Source organism: Ursus maritimus, unplaced genomic scaffold (assembly GCF_017311325.1).
Source record: "Ursus maritimus isolate PB19 unplaced genomic scaffold, ASM1731132v1 scaffold_3, whole genome shotgun sequence".
Lineage (NCBI taxonomy): Eukaryota > Metazoa > Chordata > Mammalia > Carnivora > Ursidae > Ursus > Ursus maritimus.
Genome location: NW_024425563.1, coordinates 68,370,866 through 68,393,045, shown reverse-complemented (window position 1 = coordinate 68,393,045; position 22,180 = coordinate 68,370,866). Strand labels below are relative to the sequence as shown.

At 38.8% G+C, this 22,180-nt stretch overlaps 2 protein-coding genes across 4 annotated transcripts; one reads left to right on the top strand and one right to left on the bottom strand.

The window, feature by feature from the left end:
* Nucleotides 1–1,209: 1,209 nt before the first annotated feature.
* TFPI2 (tissue factor pathway inhibitor 2) lies at nucleotides 1,210–6,169 on the bottom strand. 3 transcript variants are annotated; one of them, XM_008686249.2, is made up of 5 exons: nucleotides 4,874–6,169; nucleotides 4,386–4,592; nucleotides 3,274–3,453; nucleotides 1,897–2,067; nucleotides 1,210–1,550 (listed from the first exon to the last, which is right to left on the bottom strand). In XM_008686249.2, the coding sequence occupies exons 1-5, from the start codon at nucleotides 4,959–4,961 to the stop codon at nucleotides 1,474–1,476; spliced, it is 723 nt and encodes a 240-aa protein (XP_008684471.1). In that variant the 5' UTR covers nucleotides 4,962–6,169; the 3' UTR covers nucleotides 1,210–1,473. The 3 variants fall into 3 exon arrangements, with proteins under 3 accessions (XP_008684471.1, XP_008684472.1, XP_008684473.1); XM_008686250.2 differs by having other exon boundaries at nucleotides 4,386–4,571; nucleotides 4,874–4,986; XM_008686251.2 differs by lacking the exon at nucleotides 3,274–3,453 and having other exon boundaries at nucleotides 4,874–4,993.
* LOC103658731 (guanine nucleotide-binding protein G(T) subunit gamma-T1) lies at nucleotides 5,004–21,238 on the top strand. Its single transcript, XM_008686243.2, has 3 exons — nucleotides 5,004–5,086; nucleotides 17,010–17,112; nucleotides 21,054–21,238. Exons 1-3 carry the CDS (start codon nucleotides 5,004–5,006, stop codon nucleotides 21,180–21,182), a joined length of 315 nt encoding a protein of 104 aa, XP_008684465.1. The 3' UTR covers nucleotides 21,183–21,238.
* Nucleotides 21,239–22,180: the final 942 nt, after the last annotated feature.

Sequence of the window (22,180 nt, the reverse complement as noted above, 5' to 3'; positions counted from 1 at the left end):
TAAAAGATAGTCAAAATACAGGCTTTGAAAACCAGAAATAATTACATATTCTTTCTGTATTTAGGCCATTGTCTGATATTCATTTGAGTTCAATTGTTTCGGTTTGTTTCCAGTTGTAGAAGGAATGCTTTTTATTCTTTTTAATTTTGCTTTCTTATTATGCAAAATGTTTACATGATCTAAGATCACAACTATAGAATAAGGTACATTCACATAAATTTTATGTCCATGCCTGTCCCATCCTGTTCTCTCCTTCCTGCTATAGGTAACTATTTTTAGTATCTTTATGTCCTCTGTGATGTATTTATTCATGTTGTTCTAGACCCTTTTTAAAAATGTATTCTGAGGATCAGATGATATCCATACATAGATATTTTGCTCATTTTTCATCCATTTCTTCAACCCCCTACTGATGATTATCTGGTTTGTTTCCAGTTTTTGATTGTTTCAAATAATAATATATCAATGAATGTCCTCAGGAATATATCATTTTGTATTTTTGTCACAATAACTTTGGGATAGATTTTTAAAAGAGGGATTGCTCAAAGGGCAAATGCACTTATAATTTTGCTAGATTGGGGGCATACTTTTAAACATATTGATCTTTCCATGAAAATGTAGGAATTTAAAAAAAATATTATTACAGAGGAAAGAAAAAACTGTTTAACTGGAATGATCATATTTATCAAGAATAATTCATTGTAGAATTTAAATTATTAAATTCATGCGTGGTCTGTGGTGTAATTTAAGTAAATGCCTTGAACAGTTCAAAAACGGACAATTTTAGTGGTTTCCCATCTATTATGTCTTAGGAAGTAATGTAAGATCTATATGTATAAACAAATATATACATGTGAGTGGGGATGAATGGGTGGAAAGGTAGATAGAGAATTTTATCCCCAGAAGAAAGCACTTCTGATTTTAATAAATTTACTAACTTTTTACTCAAAAAAGCTATTTTATTATCTTCTAAATGACACAGTAGATATAGAAGTTAGTCATGTCTACATAATAGCACTTGTAATATTTTCTAAAGTGTTGGTAAATCTGCAAGTTTGTTTCTTTGGACCTAAAATATCCAACTTTTAAATGCAAAATAAAATGTATTTGCTGTTTGATCTTATGTGTTAAGGGAACATGACTATATTGTCTTATGCTTTTCAGTACTATCACCTTCTGAAATCAGGAAGAGCAACTCCAAGAACTGGGTGAGTCATATTTGCTTTTATATCTTATGCACAGCAAGAATTCAACTACATTAAAATATAGGTGAACAGTAAATTAAAAATAATAGGTTCACATTTGAATAGCAGCTAGTTATGTGTAAAAATACACAAAAAAGTAACCTGTAGCAATAAAAACTGGTGTATATATCATTAATGATTCATTTCCCCATATCACAATATTATTCTTCAGATATAACCATAGAGGCGATAGCATCCACAAGATGACACATAGGGAAAAAGGTTAAAATTACTTCTTGTAAGTTTTCAGCCTTCTACCAGGAAAGACCGTCTTCAGCAACTTCATATTCTTTTCCTTCCTCGAACCTAAAGTCAACAAAATAAAAATAAGTATCATGTATCTCCAGTCCATAGACTCACTTTAAATTAACATTTCCAATATGCTTGCACACTCACCTCAACGATTTTTAATGATTATAAAGTCAGTTTTCACTATCCACTCAAGTTAATAACTTTCTACCTTTAAGATACAGCTACTGTCCGGAGCTAGGCAGTATAAGCATTTAACAAAACTGATCAGTACTACAGTGCTATTTATGTAGAAGTGGTCTAGAAATGGCAATATGCTATTAGGAAAATAGATACATAAAAATAATTTTGCTTATGAATTATTTATAAAATTAGTTTAAAAATTGTATAAGAAAAAACCTGCCTTTTACACAAACACGTGTGCAGTCCTCCATGTTAAGAAAGTTATTGTCATTCCCTCCACAGCCAGTATAGGTGAAGGTCTCACAGGCTGTGTGTCTTGGATTAAAATAATAGCGAGTCACATTAGCAGAGCATAGTCCCTCATCTTTGGGACTGTAGCAATATGATGGTCCTTGATGAAAAGGAAAACAAAATTAGAAATGCAGTGATACCAAAATTAGTAAACTGTGATGATTACTGAAGTAACTGAAGAAAATCTAATCCCACTGAAGCCTCATTCTGAATGAGAATTTATTCTGAAGCTATGTCCTTGTATCATTTGAATGTCTTAAGAAATTAAACCCAAGAAACAGATATGGTCAGGTAGAAATCAGCTGTGTTTCACGGGTTGATACATGACATGCTTTAGTAAACTTTCTTGTGTTGGTAGGTTTATTTTAAATGTTTTTATCAGCTCTCCTTCCATCATTACTCAAGAATACATTTATGTAATTCCCAAGTAGCCACTGGAACATTTACCTTTACACAAAAAATTTAAGGAAACGCAAGCAACAACCATCTTCTCATTAACTTGAGATTTTGCATACAGTATTGCTATAGAGCTTCCTCACATCTCTGCCAAAGCATGTTTTCCTCGTTTGTTAAGATTATATATCTTTGTGTATGTGTGTCTCTGCTGTGCCTATGGAAAATGCCTGTATTGTCTCTCTCTACAAAAATATTGCCCAAGGAACCCATCATTTCAGGGACTGAGAGGGTGGGGATGTAGGTAAGAAATCAGAGCAGAAAAAAGGAGGATAGAGAGGTCTTTGTCCTGCAGTTTGCAATTACTAAAGGATGCAGAAATCTAACCAAACCTGTAGACAGAAATTTTCAAGATTCACCATCTGAGGTCTGTATATATTCCACTATCTCCTATACACAAGCGATTCCATACAAACCTGAGGTCATGGCATTCAGAATACTGTGATTTCCTTTTATTTACTTGAGAGTGAATGAGTGAGTGAGTGAGCGAGCAAGCGACAGAGGGTGGAAAGGGTGGAAGGGGCGGAGGGGGTGGAAGGAGCAGAGGGGGTGGAGGGGGGGGCAGAGAGAGAGAGGGAGAGAGGAAGCAAAAACTTAAATCAGGCGCGGCTTTGTGACTTTCTAGCCCTGACAACTTGGCAAGTCATTAACTTCTGGTAGCCTGTACTCTCATATGTAAACGGGGGAATAATTATACTCCCTCACAGGGCACATATATATAGTAGGACTGATATCCTACTATATGTGAAATCCTCAGAACACAAGGCATGTTAATTACACATCAAATTACTGATTTTTTTCACCCTAAAATCTTAAAGAAATGAAATAGAAACCCCATAAAAATAGTATTTACTTCTCTTTGGTGCACAGAAGCCCATACAAGTATCCTTGTCCGGGAACCTGTTCTTATTGTTGTGACACCCGCCAGATACGAATTTTTCACATGTCATGGAACTTAAATTGAAGAAATACTCTCCTGTGCGCACTCCACACTGCCCCTCACTGACTTCCAACCTGCAAATTTTGGGAACTTCTAGGAAAAGGAAGGCATGAAACAATGCTAGTCAAAAATTAGCTTTCTTAGTATTACTATTACTTACTTTAGCACGTCAGTCTTACTTAGTACTACTTCAAAACTTCACTGTATTTTCAGAAACAAGTAGGGAGAAAACAGTATCACTTCTAATACTGGGATAGTAAATCCCCTGAAGATTTTTCGTTAATCCAGTTATTTAGCTCTTTTTCTTAATAGTGGCTCCAGACCTGACTCAGCCAAATTCAGTGGAAATTCTCTCTGTTCTCTCAGGGTGTTCTGATTTTTCTACATATGAAGTTAATCAAACTTATTCACAGGAATACATACACATTTTCCCTTGGCTTAGTTCCTTGAATGGCAAAGTTCCATGTTTTGTTACTGGCCTTAATAAATACAATAAATATGATTTAAATGAAACAGAAACCATGATCATGAATCTCTACTATATCCCTGTACTAACCCAAAACAAGTTTGGGTATCAGGGGGACCAAAGGAAAAGTTACGGTTAGCTAAATCACACTTTAATAATAAAATCCGCTGAAAGTTATTTCAGACTGATGGATAATCGACATAAGGAAATGGTGCTCTCAAGGAGGCATAAAAACTGTGGGTTTAGGACAAATGATAAAGAAAAGTAGTTATGTGGCACCCAGTACATCATACCCGTGCATTATTATGCCCTACAGTGAATTCTTGCCCTGAGTCTGCACAGACACTGCATGATGAAAAATGCCACTTAGGAGAGAGATTCGTTAGCCAATGTAAACTTGTGATTACTTTCTGGAAAAATAGTAAGTGAGCCTTACTTAATGTTTGAGACAATGCAGGTAGAACTTACTGTAGAAAATGGGCTCTGGGAAATTCAGTGACTAGCAGCCCTTCTGTGTAAGGAGCAGCGCAAGAGTTCTGAGCTTGAGCTGGCCACTTACTCTCTATCCTCGAGCAAGCTTCATTGCAGTCCTCCAAAGTATCGAAATTGTTGGCGTTGCCCTCGCAGCCCCCATAGAAGAAAATACGGCAGCTCTGCGTGTACCTGTCATAGTAGTAACTGGGGATCCGGGCCCGACAGGGCCCCACGTCGGGGGGCAGGAGGCAGATCTCTGCATTGTTTCCTACTGAAGGAGCAGAAGGAGAACCTGAGAGAGAGAAGGAGGTTAGCCACGTCTCCAGGAAGGTAAGAGTGTTCCCGGGGACTTCTGTCCCACAGTTTCCCAGCACAGGGGGTTTTGCAGAGAGAGAAAGTACAAACTTCCGCACGAGTGTCCCTCCCCGCGGCTCCTAGACGCCCTGTGCGACAGGGGTCTGGGGAAAGCGGGGCGGAGAGAGTGGGTGCAGGGGACCCCACAGCCGCAGCGCCCTCGCTGCCTACCCTGGCGGAAGCGCGGCGCGAAGAGGGGGTCCCCAGACCCGCCAATACCTGGCGCCTTCTGAGCTCCGTTGCCCAGCGCGGTCCCCATCAGCAGCAGTGGCAGAAGCAACACCCCAAGGGGGCCAGTAGAGTCCATGCTGTCCAGTTTGAGTGGCCCTCGGGGCGAGGCGTTCCTGGAATGTGCCGGCGGGAAGAGGGTGCACGGAGTCCAGCCTCCAGGAAGCTTGGGTGCCGATGTGATGGGTGCCTGCTTTATGTAGGGTGAGTGTCCTCCCGACCCCGGACGGGGCGGAGCGTGCCTGCGCGGAGCCCGGGAGACTGATTCATGCCCCACAGGCTGTGGCCCGCCCCGCAGCCCTGTGTTGAAAAGTGTGCGGGGGAGAGGAATTCCCCACCAGGTCGAACCGGCCTTCCAAACTTTCTCCTATCTTGGCGGGAGTGACTACATGCGGCGTTGTGTCAGTGATGAGAAGTCGGCAAGCTAGAGGGAAATGACCTGGGGGTGATTGCACAAGGTTCCAACTTGCAGCATCACCCTGAAGCCTGAATCTCCATTACGAAAGCACCAAGTCCAAGTATTTGAAGGGCAGAGAGAAAGTGTGAAATTCAGTGGGCTGAGGGGAGCCTGGCTCGTTGCAATAGATTCCTGTATTAGATTAGAAATTTAAGTATGTGTATTTATTTACATTTATACATACCTACATATTTGAATAGAGATTTAATTTACATTTAATAAAAGGCTCATACTACATCTTCAGTGTACAGCACCATTCCAGTCAAGAATTAGAACATTTGCAGCACCCCAGAACATTCTCTCATATCCTTTCCCAGTCAATCCTTCCAATCCCAGGCAGGGACAACCAGTTCTTATCGCCAGAGGTTGGCTTTGCCTGTTCTTGAATCCCATGCAAATGGAATCATAAAGTGTGTATTGCTTGTATTTCTTTTGCTCCACTACTGTTTTTAAGACACACCATGTTATTCCATAGTTCATTTCTTTTAAATGCTGAGTCCAGTCTTCCAATGTATGAAGGTACTACAAATGTCCTGTTACTGGACATTTGTGTTGTTTCTAGTTTGAGACTGTTATGAATAAAGCTCCTTTTTGCGCACATGCAGCTTTTATTACTCTTGGGTAAAATATTCATAAATGTTAAAAACTGCCACTTCTCCAAAATGATTATACCATTTTATACCCCACCCCCCCAATCTGCCGTAAGTATTGTGGTTATGTTTTTTGAGCTGGAACAGGAAAGTCCATAGAAAGGTGGCCACGGGGGATCCCAGAACAACCCCTTCCTGTGCGTTTCCTCATTGTCATTGCATTAGCGTTCATTGCTCCTCTGACATATTAGCCTGAGTCTTTTTCTTTATACAAAACAAATTATTTATGCTCAGATTTCACATGAAATATAGAAGATATTTTTGAAGAACATTTTAATGAATTCTCTTGATGACTGTGTCTTCCTCCCCTTTTTCCTCTTGTTATATTTAATATTCTCAAGAGAATAATTATTCCTGGCTTCTCCTGAGGATCTGGAAGGAGTTTAGAGGAGTTCCCTTCAAAATTTCTGAGAAACCCTATGCTCACAGTGAGTTAATAGCCTGGGACATTTTGCACACTGTATCCCTTGTGCCAGTTTTCAGTTATCCTGATGTCATGCCATAGAATCCTATTCCTAAGAAAACACGCTTGTCCTGGAAATATTCAGTGTTACTGATGCTGTCAGATTACCAGATATCCATGATTAATAGTCCAAGATGTAAGGACAAATGTTTAACAACCAGCTCTCAGGAGGGAGGAATAAGAGGGGGTATGCTGATTTGCATAGTTTACTGATTTCTGTGGTGTAAGTACTCCCATTATGGCCAATTTCAAGCTACCAGAATTGGAAATCGATAGGTACAATTGGTTCTCCAGAGCCAGCAGGAACCGGCTCTAGCATGCCAAGCACTGAAATAGCCAGCTAGTTTTGGAAAGACACATACATACATAGGAGACTCGATGAGCCCCTCCCAAACACTAATACGGGAGGGAAGTTTTACCAAACAGCCAGCATCACTTTCAGGAGAAAAGTTTAATTCAACTTCAAATTTTCATTCTTCTGAATGTGATTTTCATTCTTCTGAATATGATTAAATATATCTCCCATATGGACTAAAATAAATTCAGGGACTGATTCAGACTTGTCATTCAGCATTGACTACTGTCACTTCTGTTCTTTGTTCTCAGGTGCTGGTACTTTTTGATCATCTTTTGCTTCATATAAAAAGAGGAATCTCTTGAATTAGAGCAGGTTATTTTGGGAACTTGCATGATGCCATGGGACAATGAATTTTATTCCTTGCTCCTTTGGACAGTCACATCAACTCTCTGAGCCTCAGTGTCCCTATCTGTAAAGTGGATATAATGACTATACTTGGGTGTTATGAGGGTTAAAGGACAAGTGCCTTACACACAGGCACAGAATCCAGCCAGATTATCCATGTTTCGATTCCCATTGAGAGCTTTGGCACAAAACTTTAAGATGGAGTGTCAAGCACCATCAGGAACCAGCAACATGGACTGAAGCCTTCGACATTGCTCTCACCAGCTCTCCTCTTTGGCTGAGCTCAGAGGCCACCTCTCTGCCTAGGAAGCTGTCTCACGATCAGATATAACTTTGTGGTGGTTTCTTCTGGGGGAAATGAGCTTAGAGTTCTTTCAGCCAGAGCAGAGTCCTTAGTCCTGCTAAGTACTCAGAATGCTGTGTAACACATGGGGGGGAAGGAGAATCGGGAAAGGGCCAAAATCAGGCTTTTCACCCCTCTGTGAAAGAGTCAGTGGACACAGGGCAAAATTCATGTTCAGAGGTACTCTAGAAATGATAGTTTCCTTCCTTTATTCTATTTCCTATTCCTTTATTCTATGCCAAATAGGGTGCATCTTTCACACCTCTGTGACCCCTGAACAGAGACAGGGAAGGAGAATTCAGTAAGTGGGGACAGTTAGAAGTTTGAGATGATCAAGCCAAGTTATCTGGAAGGAAATTACTCCTCTTAATTGCAAACCACTTGAGTATTTTTATATCCATGAAAAGGATATCTTCCAATGTAAGGGGAAATCTAAATTTTCTGGGACTACTTTAAATTACTGAATTTTATCCTTTGGACCATGTGGAAGGAGCCATGTGACCACTGCAATCAGCCTCCATAGGGATGTCACAGTCCTTCTGTATCCTTAAACCAGTATGTAGGCCAGAAGGTTACCACATAGCAAAGGAAAAGAATTCCTTTATCCAAAGTCACCAGGAAGTGTAAGCTTCGAGGGAACTGCAAAAAACAGTCACCCAGACTGATTTGTCATTGTTATACCAACTAATAGCTTTTGTGGCTGTGGCTAAAAATAGACGTTCAAAATTGTTTGGAGTTCTGTGAAATAAGGCATAGAGTTCTTATAATTTGAATGTTGAAGGAACTATAAATATCATCTATTCCACTATTTTCATTTTACAGAATTATACATTGAGACCTGGTCATGTTTACTTACCTTAGCTGTTGGCAGAGCTGAGATTAGAACCCAGGTTCTTGATATTCAGCCTGTATTCTTTACAACATTCCCTACCTGGGCTCTTTCTGCTGTACCGAGACCTTAGAGTAGAACACTAAATACCAGAATGAAAACACACAGAAGCTACAGTGACTTCAGAAACGTTTACCTGTGCATATGTTCGATCCTTGCTTCTGTTCTTTCTTACCAACCCCCTCCCAGCCCCATGGAAAAAAAAAAAAAATGGATATGAAGTTGATTTGGAACACATCAGCTCCTAGAATTCCCAGGTGTCGAGTATGATGTTCTATCTTCTGAGACCCATACATGCTTGGACAGTGATCATGAATTTAAGGAGACGATTGAGGCAGATGGTCTTCCTCTCTGTCAGACACCTTGGAGAGAGGTGGCATGTTTAGCTCATAAATGAATGAGGAGAATGAACTGAGCCCAGTGATTTGGGGATATTTATTATATAACAGTCACTTAAGGAGTTACAGTGATAACTTCTTAATAAACAAAATTCCTGCTGCCTGTTAGCTTACGCCCTGTCAAAATAAAATCTGAAGTGAGTCCAGCTGGCACGAACAAGAACTTTACACATTTGATAAGAAAGGCAGTTAATCTCTTCTGAGAGATTAGGGATCACGAGGATTTTGTTCAAGTTTAGGCAACTCCTTCACCAACAAGGTAATTTTTCTAGCGGGTTGGGTCACGTAGGACATGTTTACCCTAGTGCGCCCTCTGTCGGATACAGAGTGCATCTGAGAGCATTGTATAATAAGATGGAGCCACATAAGAGGATGAGACATTCCCTATGCCTAATTTTATTATTCTTGTCCTCCTTAGGGGGATCGAGATAATGGGATATTTAATGTGTCTCTTACCGTGGTCATTTTTTCATCCATACATTTTAAAAATAAGCAGAACTATTACTTAATACATGCCAAACCTTGTGCTAGGCGTTTGGAATACAAAGACAAATACATTTAGGGATCTCATAGCATAATAGAGAAAACAGATGAACATCACATAATCCAACTGCTAAATAGTGTTTTTAGTACGATATTAAAGATATGTACTAGGTTTTATGGGATTGTAGAGGAGGAAATAAAATTTTAGCAAGAGCTTAGTTCAAAACAAAAGCCAATCTACACAAACATGTCTAATGTAACTTTTATGCCTATGGGACACAGACTCACTCCTTCAACAGCTGGTTGCTTTGGTCAGTTTTTTTTTAAGGTGGTGTGATTCTAGCAAAGCACTGCCTTCTGCAGGAAGGCAGAATCTTAGAAACCCCCTTTTTCCTCTACCTAGATGTATGTTCATTCAATTATCATGCCTACTTAAGAGGCAGACCATCTTTTCTCTTACTCAGATTGCTGCATACTTAACTATGTAGGGCACCCAAAAGGTTGGGACAAAGTTTGGGCTATTTTATCCAAGAAGTTTCTGGCACAGTATGGCCTCACCACCTGCCTAGAATTCTAGCCTGGGCTACAATCCACCAGAAAGTGGCATGTCAGGAAGGGGGGAAAGACAGAGGAAATTGCCCCTTACTCCTGTATATCATGTGGGAATAGCAATAACTATAATAATATGATGCTTATTGAGAGTTTACATTGTACTTTGCATACATTAGCTCATTAAATCTTCCACAATAACCACTGAGGGTGATACTTTATTCTCCCCACTTTGCCAATGAGCGCTGAAATTTTAGGTGAGTATGTGGCTTGGCCAAAGCTATGCAGTTAGCTCAGGCAGTCTGAATCCTGATCTGCTGGTCTCACTCACTGTGCAAACTTCTTTTTCTTACACGTTAGTGGGGTCCGAAGTCAGGCTTATGATATATAACACGTGCTCATGACCTTAGTTCAGTACCTGGACAGCTAGCTTACAGACTTCCTTTTCACTCAAACATAAAGTTTATAATTGAGAACAAACAGATCGCTACAATTTAAATACATTGCTATAATACTCTAAGAAAAACATCTGCCAAAGTTAATAATCAGATTAGAGGATTGAGAGAGTTAATCACTAAATCCTTACTTTCAGGGTTATATTTAGCAGAAAGAAATGGACCTTGACCTTTCAAGTATAAAGACACTCTTTTCTTACCAGAATACTGTCATTTTTATACCCTAGCCCAAATCTCATGTTACTTATATATTACTTACTAAAATGTCTGTCATAAACCCTCCATATGTTCATTTGTTCTAGTTTTATGTAGAAAAGCTTTTGTATCTTAAGTCACACAGGAGGGACAACCTACCATTTGGGGGCAGGGAGAGGCCATAGTTGCAGTTTGAAAGGGCAACACATCTCCTAAAACTCTTACTGTTTCCCTGTTTGTTTTTTTTTTCCTCTCCTGACTATTAGCCAAGGAAACAAACTGAGTCAAACTAAAAGGTCTGTGTAGGAAGAGAGTTGACTGCACTAGCATGAACTAGGTATACTGCATGAGCCAGAAAGTGTGAGCTGTTCCTACTGGTCAGTGAGTGGGATCTCCAGCACTCTCTTCCCTTCCCTTACAATAGAAGTCATGCCCTGGTCCAACCAGACACCAACCCCGTAGCTACTGCGCTAGGTCTTTTCACCTCCTGTCTTCTCGAGGACTTCACTCCTTTCACTCCTCGGCAACATCAGTTCTTTCAGTAGTTTCCATTTCGAGTGGTCTATCTCTGGGATAGATGTTTTCCATCCCAGACTTAAAGTTCATATTTGACTTTCCATCCCTTTCCTGTGAGAGCCTTCTTTCATTGCTCCCTTTTCCAGCAAAACTTATCAGAAATGTTATCTTTACTATCTGCCTCCACTTCCTCATCTCCCTTACCATCCCCCACCCCATATTGCACTCCAGTTCAACTTCCACAATGGGAAGAGGAAGCAAAGGAAGTGCTCCCGTCAAGGGCACCTCATCATGTTGCCACATCTTACTGGACCTTTCAATTCATATGACACCCAAAGCAGCTGCCGCTGAGGTCACCAAGGACCACATTTTTCCATCTCAGCAATATTTAACGGTTTCAAATTCTTCCTCATTCTTGAAATGCTTTTCTTTTAGTTTTCACTTTACCACCTTCTTTTGGTTTTCCCCTACTTAGACTATTCCTTCTCAATCTGTCCTTTTCCTCTGCCTGGTCATTAAAGATGGGGTGACTCAAAGCTCAACCTTGAGAACTCTTTTCTAACTGTACTTTTTTCTTATGTGATTTCAAGTATACACACACACACACACACACACACTTGTGTGTAGTTTTGACCTCACCTCTGAATTCCAAAAGCTTACATCTACTTAATATCTCTACTTGGATATCTAATAGACATCTCAAATATTATATGTCTTAAACTGAAGTCTTGGCCATATACCCCAATCTTCCTTCTTTCTGTCAATTACACTTCTACTTAGACTTTCAAGCCCCAAACTATGGAATCACTCTTGACATCTCCCATCTTTTCATCACGCAATCCATCAGTCGTCTTGTCAATTCTACCTCCAAATCACAGTTTTAATCTGCCCATATTTTTCTATATCCATGGCCACCAATATTGTTCAAATCTATCTGTTCTTAATAAAGGACTATTATGTTAGGTTCTTCCCTAAAATCCCAGTTTCCACTTTTGTTCCCCTTCAACCCACACAACAGAGTATTTTTTTTTTTAAAGATTTTTTTTTTTATTTATTTGACAGAGATAGAGACAGCCAGCGAGAGAGGGAACACAAGCAGGGGGAGTGGGAGAGGAAGAAACAGGCTCATAGCAGAGGAGCCTGATGTGGGGCTCGATCCCATAACGCCGGGATCACGCCCTGAGCCGAAGGCAGACGCTTAACCGCTGTGCCACCCAGGCGCCCCACAGAGTATTTTTTTTTTTAACACATCAGACCATGTCACAACACCTCACTTCTTCAAAATAAAATCAGAACCCTTCATTAGCTCCTTACTTTATTCCTCACCATTCCTCTGAGGAACTTAATGTGATTTGACTGCTGTCTCCCTTACTGACCTCACCCCGTCACTCTCCCACTATCTTACTCTACCCACTACACTGTGTTTTCCATTCTCCTAGTACAACAAATTTGTTCCCACTTCCAGTTCTTTGCATAAGCTGTTGCCTCTGCTTAGCCTTTTTCCTTGCATGAAATGCTCATCTCCTGACCTTCACTGTCTCCTTGACAGTCTTGATCCCACTGGCACTACCTCTAATCAGTCTATATGATGTTGCTTCACATCTAGGTCACTCCTTATCATAAACTATAGCATTTATCAGTTGAAATCACTGTTATTTGTTTTGTTTTACTTGTCTGATCCTCTCACTATTATGGAAGCTCTGTGACAGTAGGGAATTTACCTGTTGTAGTCACCATTGTTTCCCCATGCTAAGAGCAAGGCTTATGGAAAGTAGGATCTTATAAGTGTTGTGGAATAAACAAATTACTTACTATGCCTCCCCTAGCACTTATCACAATATAATATATGGTACATTTTATCTTGTTTATTGTTTTTCTCCCTCATTAGAATGTATGTTCCTCATGGGCAACATTTTCTGTATTTTTTCTGCTCTACCCTCAGCATCTAGAATAGTGTCTGGCACATAATAGCACTTAGTAAATATTTGTTGAATGAATGAATAAAATGTTAGCTATTTTTATAGTCCTAAGTATAATGTCAGGATGAAAAAGAATAGTACAAGATAAGAAAATTTATAGCCATATGATTGCAGATTTATTGTACATAATATAGTGGATTTGTTTCTGAAAAACAAAGTGTCATGGAATGTTTATAAATCAAAATATTTAAAGTGTGTTAGCAACATTTCTATTTCAAAGAATGTGCGATTGATCCTCTGTATAAAACAGGGGACTTCTAAAAATAATTTTAATAATTTCCACTAATATAGCCCTTATAAGTTAAATATTTTGTCAAGTTGCCTTACTTCAAAATATGCTTATCTATAATGTATAAAAACAAACAGAAAACAGGTAGCTTTTGAACTTTATACTAGCCCACTTTAATTCTACAATAGATTAGCAAGAAAGCTAATGGAAGATATTACTGAGACACTTAAGCTACTCTACATAGTTCTATCTCCCTACATCCCTTACTCATATCCACAAAACTCCGGAAAACCCATAAACAACCTGACATATTTTCAAAAGGCCCTGGGGGGGGGCAGTATTGTCCCCCACAGAGAACCACTGCTCCATGAATGGGGTACAACTCTGAGGTACTTTCTCCCCCTCCTCTTCTCTTTGCTATATTGGACCGTACCTCCCCTGATAGTAGTGCAAGATGGAAGAAGAAGTAAAAGGGCAAATATCTTCTACTTAAAGGGGTATGTTTCCCCCCTGAGTTAGCTGTAATTGCTACTTAGCTTGTTGGTCTGAGTCTTGAGTCCTCCTCTTTTATATTCTGGTGGAAGTGGGGTGAGGATGCCTGGTAGTAGTGCCAGCAATATGATCTAGACCCTTTTAGAACTTCCTGCAGAGAGGTGGCCCAACTTGGAAGCTTTGAGCTGCCCAGGTACGGGGGAAAAATATGAGAGTGGCTTAGTGCCCTTTGTTTTCAATTCTGTGCTTTCTTTCTATGTAATTCTACAGTATGACAAAACGAATCTATTCTTTTACACTAATTTGAGAGGGGTAACAGAGAAAAGTATGCTGGAGCTGAAAACATCCCAGACCAAAAGCCAAACACCTGTGTTATAGCTCCAGCTCTGTTGCCACCCATTTTATGATTTGGGTCACTTCAATTCTCTGGACCACCTCTACTTCATCTGTAAAATGGGATTAAGAATGATTAGATGATGCCATATCTGAATTAATTTAAACCCTTCAGTGCAACTCCGAGCCCTTGGACTCCATGCAGGCAATAAACACTGCCCTGCTCTGTGTGTCTGGCTATCTTTGAGGGAGGTTAGAGTTTTGATCCTTACTCTTTGAATTTTCTCATACAAGTCCCATAGCATCAAGTTTGGCAAGCATTCGCTCATCTTCTAAGATTCACCTCCACCAAATGAAATGTGTTTTACTTAAAATATTATTAAATTTTAGAGTTCAGAAATCATTTGTTAATAAAGTTAGATACTTTGTACTTTTTTCTATGGCTAGGCGAATATTTATGATATAGGTTGCAAGTGACTTTATCTACACTTTGTGATTCTCTTTTATATATTGAACAATAGGCAGGAGTAAGGACATAAAAGCTATGAAAGATATAGATGCTCTTATAAAGGTCCTTATAACCCATCATGTCTTAGATTTGTTAGAATCAGCATCTAAGACAGGGATCCTTGTCCAAGTGATTTATCAAGGATGAACTCTTACGAGAAATCTCTGTAGGAAGGTAGAAAGCAAGATGAAGCAGAAGTTAAGCAAAGGTGTAGTTTTAGATATCTAGCTTATTCTGACCCCATGGGGAGCTCTGGAAGGTTCTCAATTACAAGGTTTTTCAGGCCAGAGGCACCTGGTCTGATTTATTGGAACTTCAGCCAGCCCTGTGCTATAGGTCACCCACAGGGGTCAGTTGAAAGCATAATCTCCCAGACATCACCAGTTGAAGTGTTTCCCATCAGCCAAGAACAAAACTATGCAGAAAGTTTGCCCTTGGCAGTCAACAAGTGCACCTGCTGGGGAAATGAGCACCTCACCCTGGAAAGGGGGATCTAGGAAAGGCAACAACAGCATCTGCTATGCATGATATTAAAGGAGCCAAATCATGTCCACATGATATCCCTTAAGAGCACTTATAAAGCCACCTATCAGCGAGTGCCATGTAAGACAGCATACTTTGAAAGTCTAGAGGTGCAGAATAAGTGGGTAACCCAGCTAACATGTGCTGAGCACTTGCTCTGTGGCACATATCATCATGCAATCTTGATTCCCCTCAAGAAATCTATAATGTCGGTAATCCTATTGCTCCGATTTCCTAGTAATCTGAGGCACAGAGAAGTTAAGTAACTTGATCAGGGCCACACCCCTAGCAAGAGCCTATGAGTGATCATTTCATTGGCAATAACATAGTAGGGAGTCTCTAAAACAGAGAAAATGAAATTCTAAGACCTATTCCAAATCAAAACCTCTTAGATTGGGCTCATATTTTTAACAAGTTCCTAAAGTGATTTTTACACACACTGAAGTGTCAGAGCCATTGCCAAGTGGAATTAGTTTTCCAAGATGGATAAAAATTGTGCAAAGGACAATGTCAACAGCTCAAAATGATCAGAGGTAGATACGCTTGTGAATGGTTACACATAGTGTGAAGGCAGTGAGAAGGAAGGGGGCAATGGACTTGAGCATGGGTTCTCGAATACCAAATAATAATTACACAGGAAGGAACAACCTTTTTGTTGTCATATTGTTTCTTAAAATAAGAACAGAAGAGCAAAAAAAAAAAAAAAAGGATGGGAAACATTGACTTTGAGTACTCATAGAAGTGTTCTTTTCTGTATCTGTGCTGGCATATTTAGGCATTTGCCCCTAAAAATATGCTAAAATGTCTATTTCCCAGAGAAGAGTCTATTATAAGACTGAGAAGGGAAATAGTATTTCCTCAAAGGTTTTGGAAATGATAACACTATTATCAGCACAAGGAAATAAGTTAATTGCTGATAAATTATTAGCAGAGTATTTTTATGTAGATGTGCAATGTGAAGTTGTTCACTGAAATACCATGTGACCTAAATATGTCTACTTGCATAAAAATATGTCAGTATAAAAATTGGACCAGGGGGACAACAGAGAAAAAGAGAAGACCAAAGGAGAGATTATAAGTGTGATGCCACTTGGCTATAGTGAAATATTTACCGGATAATTGCATATGGGTACCACCAGCTACTGAACCATCTTCCCCCATTGCCCATTGATCTAATTAAGGAGAAGAGATTGCTGAGAGTGCAGAAGATGCTTCTTCTATGATGCCCATCAGTAGACCAGACTCACTATGTCACCTTTAACCTGCTATGTTTGGTCATCATTATTTTCCAATGCATTGAGAGAGTTATACAGAACTTCCTGGTATTGTTTAGAAACACATTCTAAGTAATATGCTAGTTTATTTCTGATTAATGAGGTTGTTTGCTATATCTCCACTCTATTGGTTCATATTTCAACCTATAATTTATAGAGAACTTATAATAGTTTTTGTATCGTTCTCTGTTAATACCAGATTAAATACTCTAGCGATTTAGGGGATTAATAGGCAGTCCTCAGAATGACCTCAAACTAACTTAAATGGCATATATCATATGATGGAGGGCCTTGGTGTTGGAGATGAGGGTTGAAAGCCCAAACTTTTACACCATGCCAAAAAAACAAAAAACAAATAACAGGGAAAAGGAGAGGCTTTGGATGTCTAAGACCATATACTGATTAAACTGACCTCTCCCCATATCCCCACAAACCTACTAGCAGGTGGTTAGAGTCAAATGCTTGGTTTAATCATATTAGTGAAGATTATAAAGAAGCTTTAAAATTGCAAAGCTGGTGTGTGGTGCTGGAATTGTGCAGAGAACATTCATAAGAAATCAGTTATCATAGAAAGCTAAAACAAAGAAACCGTTTACTTAGTAAGTTAAGAGCTGAGGGACGGGTTGGCTAATATTGACCTGAAACATGTCCAGCAATTTGGGTGTATGAACTGTCTATTTTTTCAGCAGGCAAAAGATGCCAGTGATCAATATTGAAGACTTGACAGAAAAGGACAAATTGAAGATGGAAGTTGACCAGCTCAAGAAAGAAGTGACCCTGGAAAGAATGCTGGTAAACTGTTGCACTCTTTTGAACTTTATTTTTAACTATAGATATGGTAGGACTACCAGGTCAGAAACTGTTGCAGGGGAGCAGAATTTGCCACCCCAAACAAAATATACCTCCTTGACATAAGTATTATTTTAGGTTAGTTATTTTTAAGAAACAGCAGAGAGTGGAGAATACCTGGAAACCGAGTAAAAGTTGTCCTTTTGTAAGAGACATTTACTGTTATAAGTTATTCCTTCTCTGTACCAGGAAGAGAAGGATGACTCTAAAACTCTTATTAGTAGAGAAGGCAAGGACTTAAATGCACTTGATTTAAGTGGGCTTTTGGTGACTGCCCTTCTTGTAAACCTTCCATAACTGGCCTTTCCCCCATTAACCCCCCAACATCTTTTGTCTTCAGCTGGAGATGGTATTTAAGGGGGTGTCTTGGCCATTTCAGGGAGTTACTTGGTTTTCTTGGGTCTCTCCCATGTATAAAGGAGGTATACATGCTATTAAATTTCTGTGTGTTTTTCTCCTGTTAATCAGCCTCTTTTATTAATAGGAGTGTTTCAACCAAGAACCTAAAAGAGTAGAGGGAAAATGATTTGTCCTCCCCCACACTATTCACTGGAGAGGCTCAACGTAGTTAAAAATGAATTGTTCAGGTAAAAATTCATCAGAGATTAAGGAAATTAATAATCATAATTATCTCTTGATTTAGACTCTAAATCAAAGATTTGGCAAACTATTTTCCATGGGCCAAATCCAGTCCTTAGCCTGTCTTTGTATGACCACTAAACTAAAAACATTTTTCCATTTTTATATAGTTGTTTTAAAAAAAAGAAAGAGAAAGAAAAAGGAAACAAAGAATATGAGACAGAGACCATATTTTAGCTAAGCAGTAAAATGAAGCAATATATATAGGCATTTTGTTTTTGCTTTTCTAAATTGATAAGCTTCTCTTTATTTAATGCAATACTTTGATGTTTAAATACTTTTAGCCAAGACCTCATTTCCTCCAGCACTGTCATGGCTAGTAATGAATGAGTACATTCTATTTCTTCTTTGCAAACAAAAATGAGTTCAAGCACAAGAATTCACTCGTTCCTCCTAAAAACATCTGACGGATCTTGGAAATGGTTACCAAGAATTCTCTGCCATTAAAAAGAGAAATGGCAAAGGAATAAAGTTTCCTCCAAACAGTGACTGAAGCTTGGAAAATGTAGATATGTATTTTAGATCTCTCCATTTTAGGAAAGTAAGTAGAACAAAACTCCTCCATGAGTGACAAGAGTATATTTTATTTTTTTTCCAAAACTCATTTTATCAAGCCAAAGCAGAAAAGGGGTTTGTATTTTCTTCATACTTTGCTCAGGACTCTTTTTCCCAATAAAAATTGGAATTTTGGCTTCTTTTACATTTATAATTGTCTCAAACTTCCCTGTTGCCCTTTCCATACAGGCAAAACATATTTTGCTGTAAAAATTAAATATATATACAGCACAAAAAGCTTGGAACAAATAACAAAAAGTTAAAATCTTTATCTTTATAATTTGGGAAAAATAAACTTTTGGGGGAAAAAAAGGAGTTATTTTTTCTTCTTGAAACATCCAAATGCTGTTTCATTATTTATTTATTCAGGATTGCTGTTTTGGAAGGCAATTTGGTCATATTTGTGTTTATTATTCATTTGTGGCAAGCTCACCGGGGAATTTTTATTTTGGGTAAACATCATACATCACCGTCTATCAGGTTTGGGGGTTCCTTTTCCCTGCTACTCAACATCTCCTTGCTTTTGGAAGTCAAACTAATTTAATACCGGACCGCCAAAACTACACATACACACACACACAACACACACACACTCTCTCTCTCACAAAAATTTTAGGTCCTGAACCTATAGTTCTGACATAGGATGGCATAGCGTCTTTCTAGCTAGGTCCAGTGTATAGACACTGGACCCTATCCCTGGTTCAGATTTGGGCTCCACAACTTTCTCCCTGTGAAACACTCACCTGAGATATCTTCTGTTAAATTGGAATTGTAACAGCATCCAATTCAGAGGGCAATTGGGAGGCGTAATTGGGTTAATATATCCAAAGCTCTGAGACCCATACCCAGGACGTAGCAAGTGCTTTCTAATATTTTTATTACTTTTTAAATTATTATTGATATCTGTGAACCAGGCTGGTTCATAATATGCTTCAACCCATTTTGCTATCAAGGCACTAGTAATGTCAGAAGACACAACTTTTTGCATCCAGTTTTTAAAGCTGACAGATTTGCAATGACTGTATGTCAGTGCAATAGGCAAAGACGAAAGATAATCTTTGTAGTAATAGCCAAAAATAGCCGCCATTTGATTGAGCATTTGTTGTATGCTAGGCACTTAATGCAACCAGTGTTGCTCTTCCTTTTTCATAGATAAAGTAACTAAACCTTAGATGAACTCTCTCAACTAATGATATACAGCAGGTAAGTGGGCAGAGCCAAAATTCAAAATTGGGGTGGCCTGAATCCAGTGTCCATGCTTTCCACCATGCCATGTAATCCTATATTAAACTATATATACCTAATAAGCCTCACTGAAGTAATTTTTGAACACACACACTCACATAGGATTTTAGGTAATTTATTGCTCCTTATAGCCTCAGATCCCCAATAGACATTGTCAAAACCAACCCTTCACTAACTCTAGAATTAGGACAGCAATAAACCTCTATTCCTGACACCTGGTTGGGTCAAAATAGCTGGTGTTTGGAGGAGTGGGAAAAAAAATGAACCTAAATCTTAATTTTGAATTTTGAGAAGGAAAAAATGTGAATTGTATATAAACTACGAGTATCATCATATGAAGGAGCCACCTGACCAATGCCTTGCCCCAGTTAGAAATGATGTTTCCTAATGTGTAGATAATGAATTTGCAGAGTTATAAAGTAATCTTAAGTCTTGTATTAAATGTTGCTGGAAATTTGCATACAAAAATTATATAAATATTTTATTTAAAAAACACAGCAGATTAGTTAGATAGCCTATGGAATGGCCACCTATTGGATTGCCAGAAATGAAGTAGTTTCATGTTAGTGTCGTGACTAGTAATTAAGTGAAAAGGAAACAAGTTGAACGTTAAAAGAAATGAATAATTTGAGCTTGTGTGTATATGCATGTGTATACACACACGCACATATTTGTATTTATATATGTAATAGAACATTGACTCTTTCTAAAAGGTGTGTCAAGTTGTACATGGACCATTTAAGCTCTGGCTGAGTCCATTAAAATACTAATGCGTGATTTTTCATGAAGTCATTACTATAATGGTGCAGATGAGTGAAGAGCAAGCTCATAAACAAAAATAATGATTTAGTTCAATAAATACATGTTTACTGAGCACCAGCCAAATGCAGTCTCTGTTCTAGATGCTTGGGATACATGTGAACAAGTCAGCCAAAGGTCCTTGACCCTCTGGAGCTCACCCTCTAGTGCACTGTCATGATTAATCATTGTAAATGAGTTTAAAATAAAATTATATGTGTATACTTCTGAGAATTCAGGAGTGGTGATAAGCCTGGAATTTAAAAAGTATTCATTCCCTTCCACCTTTACAGGTCACATTTCTGGAATGAGGAAAAAGATGTAATCGATGTTTACTCTGGTGACACTGTTGACCTCTCTGGCCAGCTGTTTTCTGATCCCTGTTCTGATCTCCTTTAGAGAAGCTGGAGGCAGTGTCTCCTAAGAATACTTAGCTGGAGTGTGGCCAGATGGATCTCCTTTGCCTGAAGATATCCAGGAGGACAGGAAAAAGAGCAGTTATTTCTTCTTCTCTCCTAGAAAAGACATATGCACTGGTAGAAAGCAGAACCACATTAAAAAGAACACAGAAATTAGAATACATTCTTGGATTCTGCAGTATTCTGTATTAAAACCAACTGTGTCATTTCTTTCTCCTTTCCTTTAAGGTCTCCAAATGTTGTGAAGAAGTAAGGGATTATGTTGAAGAAAGATCTGGGGAAGATCCACTAGTAAAGGGTATCCCAGAGGACAAAAATCCCTTCAAGGAGCTCAAAGGAGGCTGTGTGGTTTCATAAGAAAAAAGAAATTCGTTGGAATAGCTTGAGCTTTAATGACAGTACTAATTTTTGGTCATCTATAATAATACTATTAAGCATGTACGTAACCTTTTAATTTATGAACATAAACTTTAATAAAAATTGGGATGTGATAATGCATAAATCTATGGTTTCTTAAAGTATTTAGCACAGGGTTTAGCACATAATTGACAGTAAATATTGATTGACCCCTTTCTTTAACAATAACTACTATGGGGTGGCTGGGTGGCTCAGTCAGTTAAGTGACTGACTCTTGATTTTGGTTCAGGTCATGATCTCAGGGTGGTGAGATTGAGCCCTGAGTTGGGCTCCATTCTGGGCATGAAACCTGCTTAGGATTCTCTCTCTCTCCTTCTCCCCCTTCCCATTCACACTCTCTCTCTCACTTTCTCAAAACAAACAACAAAAAACAATACTGTGTTTTATGAATGAGTCTATATTATCCTGGTTGCCAACATATATTTAATGTTTTATGTTTCTTAACTTCTCTTTCAACACTACTAATATTCCAGCAGGAAGTTTCACGGTTAGCCTTATATTTGTTGCAACCTTTCTCTTGCTTTATAGAGTTAGGAACTCTATTATTTTGATGCATGGAAGACCTATCTTGACAAAATGTGTGCTCTGAAGATTTTCATTGTGGATGTTTTGTTTCCCTTGCTGTCTCAACCTGAAGTCAGCAGTGATGGTTTTAACATAACCTTTTCCTACATTCTTAACATTTTTACTTGTTACCAGTGATGTAACTTTTTACCGGAATACCAGCTGGATTAAGAGGCGGTCTGTGGTCATGGAGCACTGTGGATTTAACCAGCACCAGAGTAAAGGTTATAAGAAGCCAGAGAGTTTTGGCTCTGGCACTTTACTGCCTAACTGACTTTAGATAAATTACTTATTCTTTCTCAATCTCAGTTTCTTCTACTGTAGAATAGGAAAAATAATGGTCCTGTCCCCTTTTTCATGGGGAGCTATATATT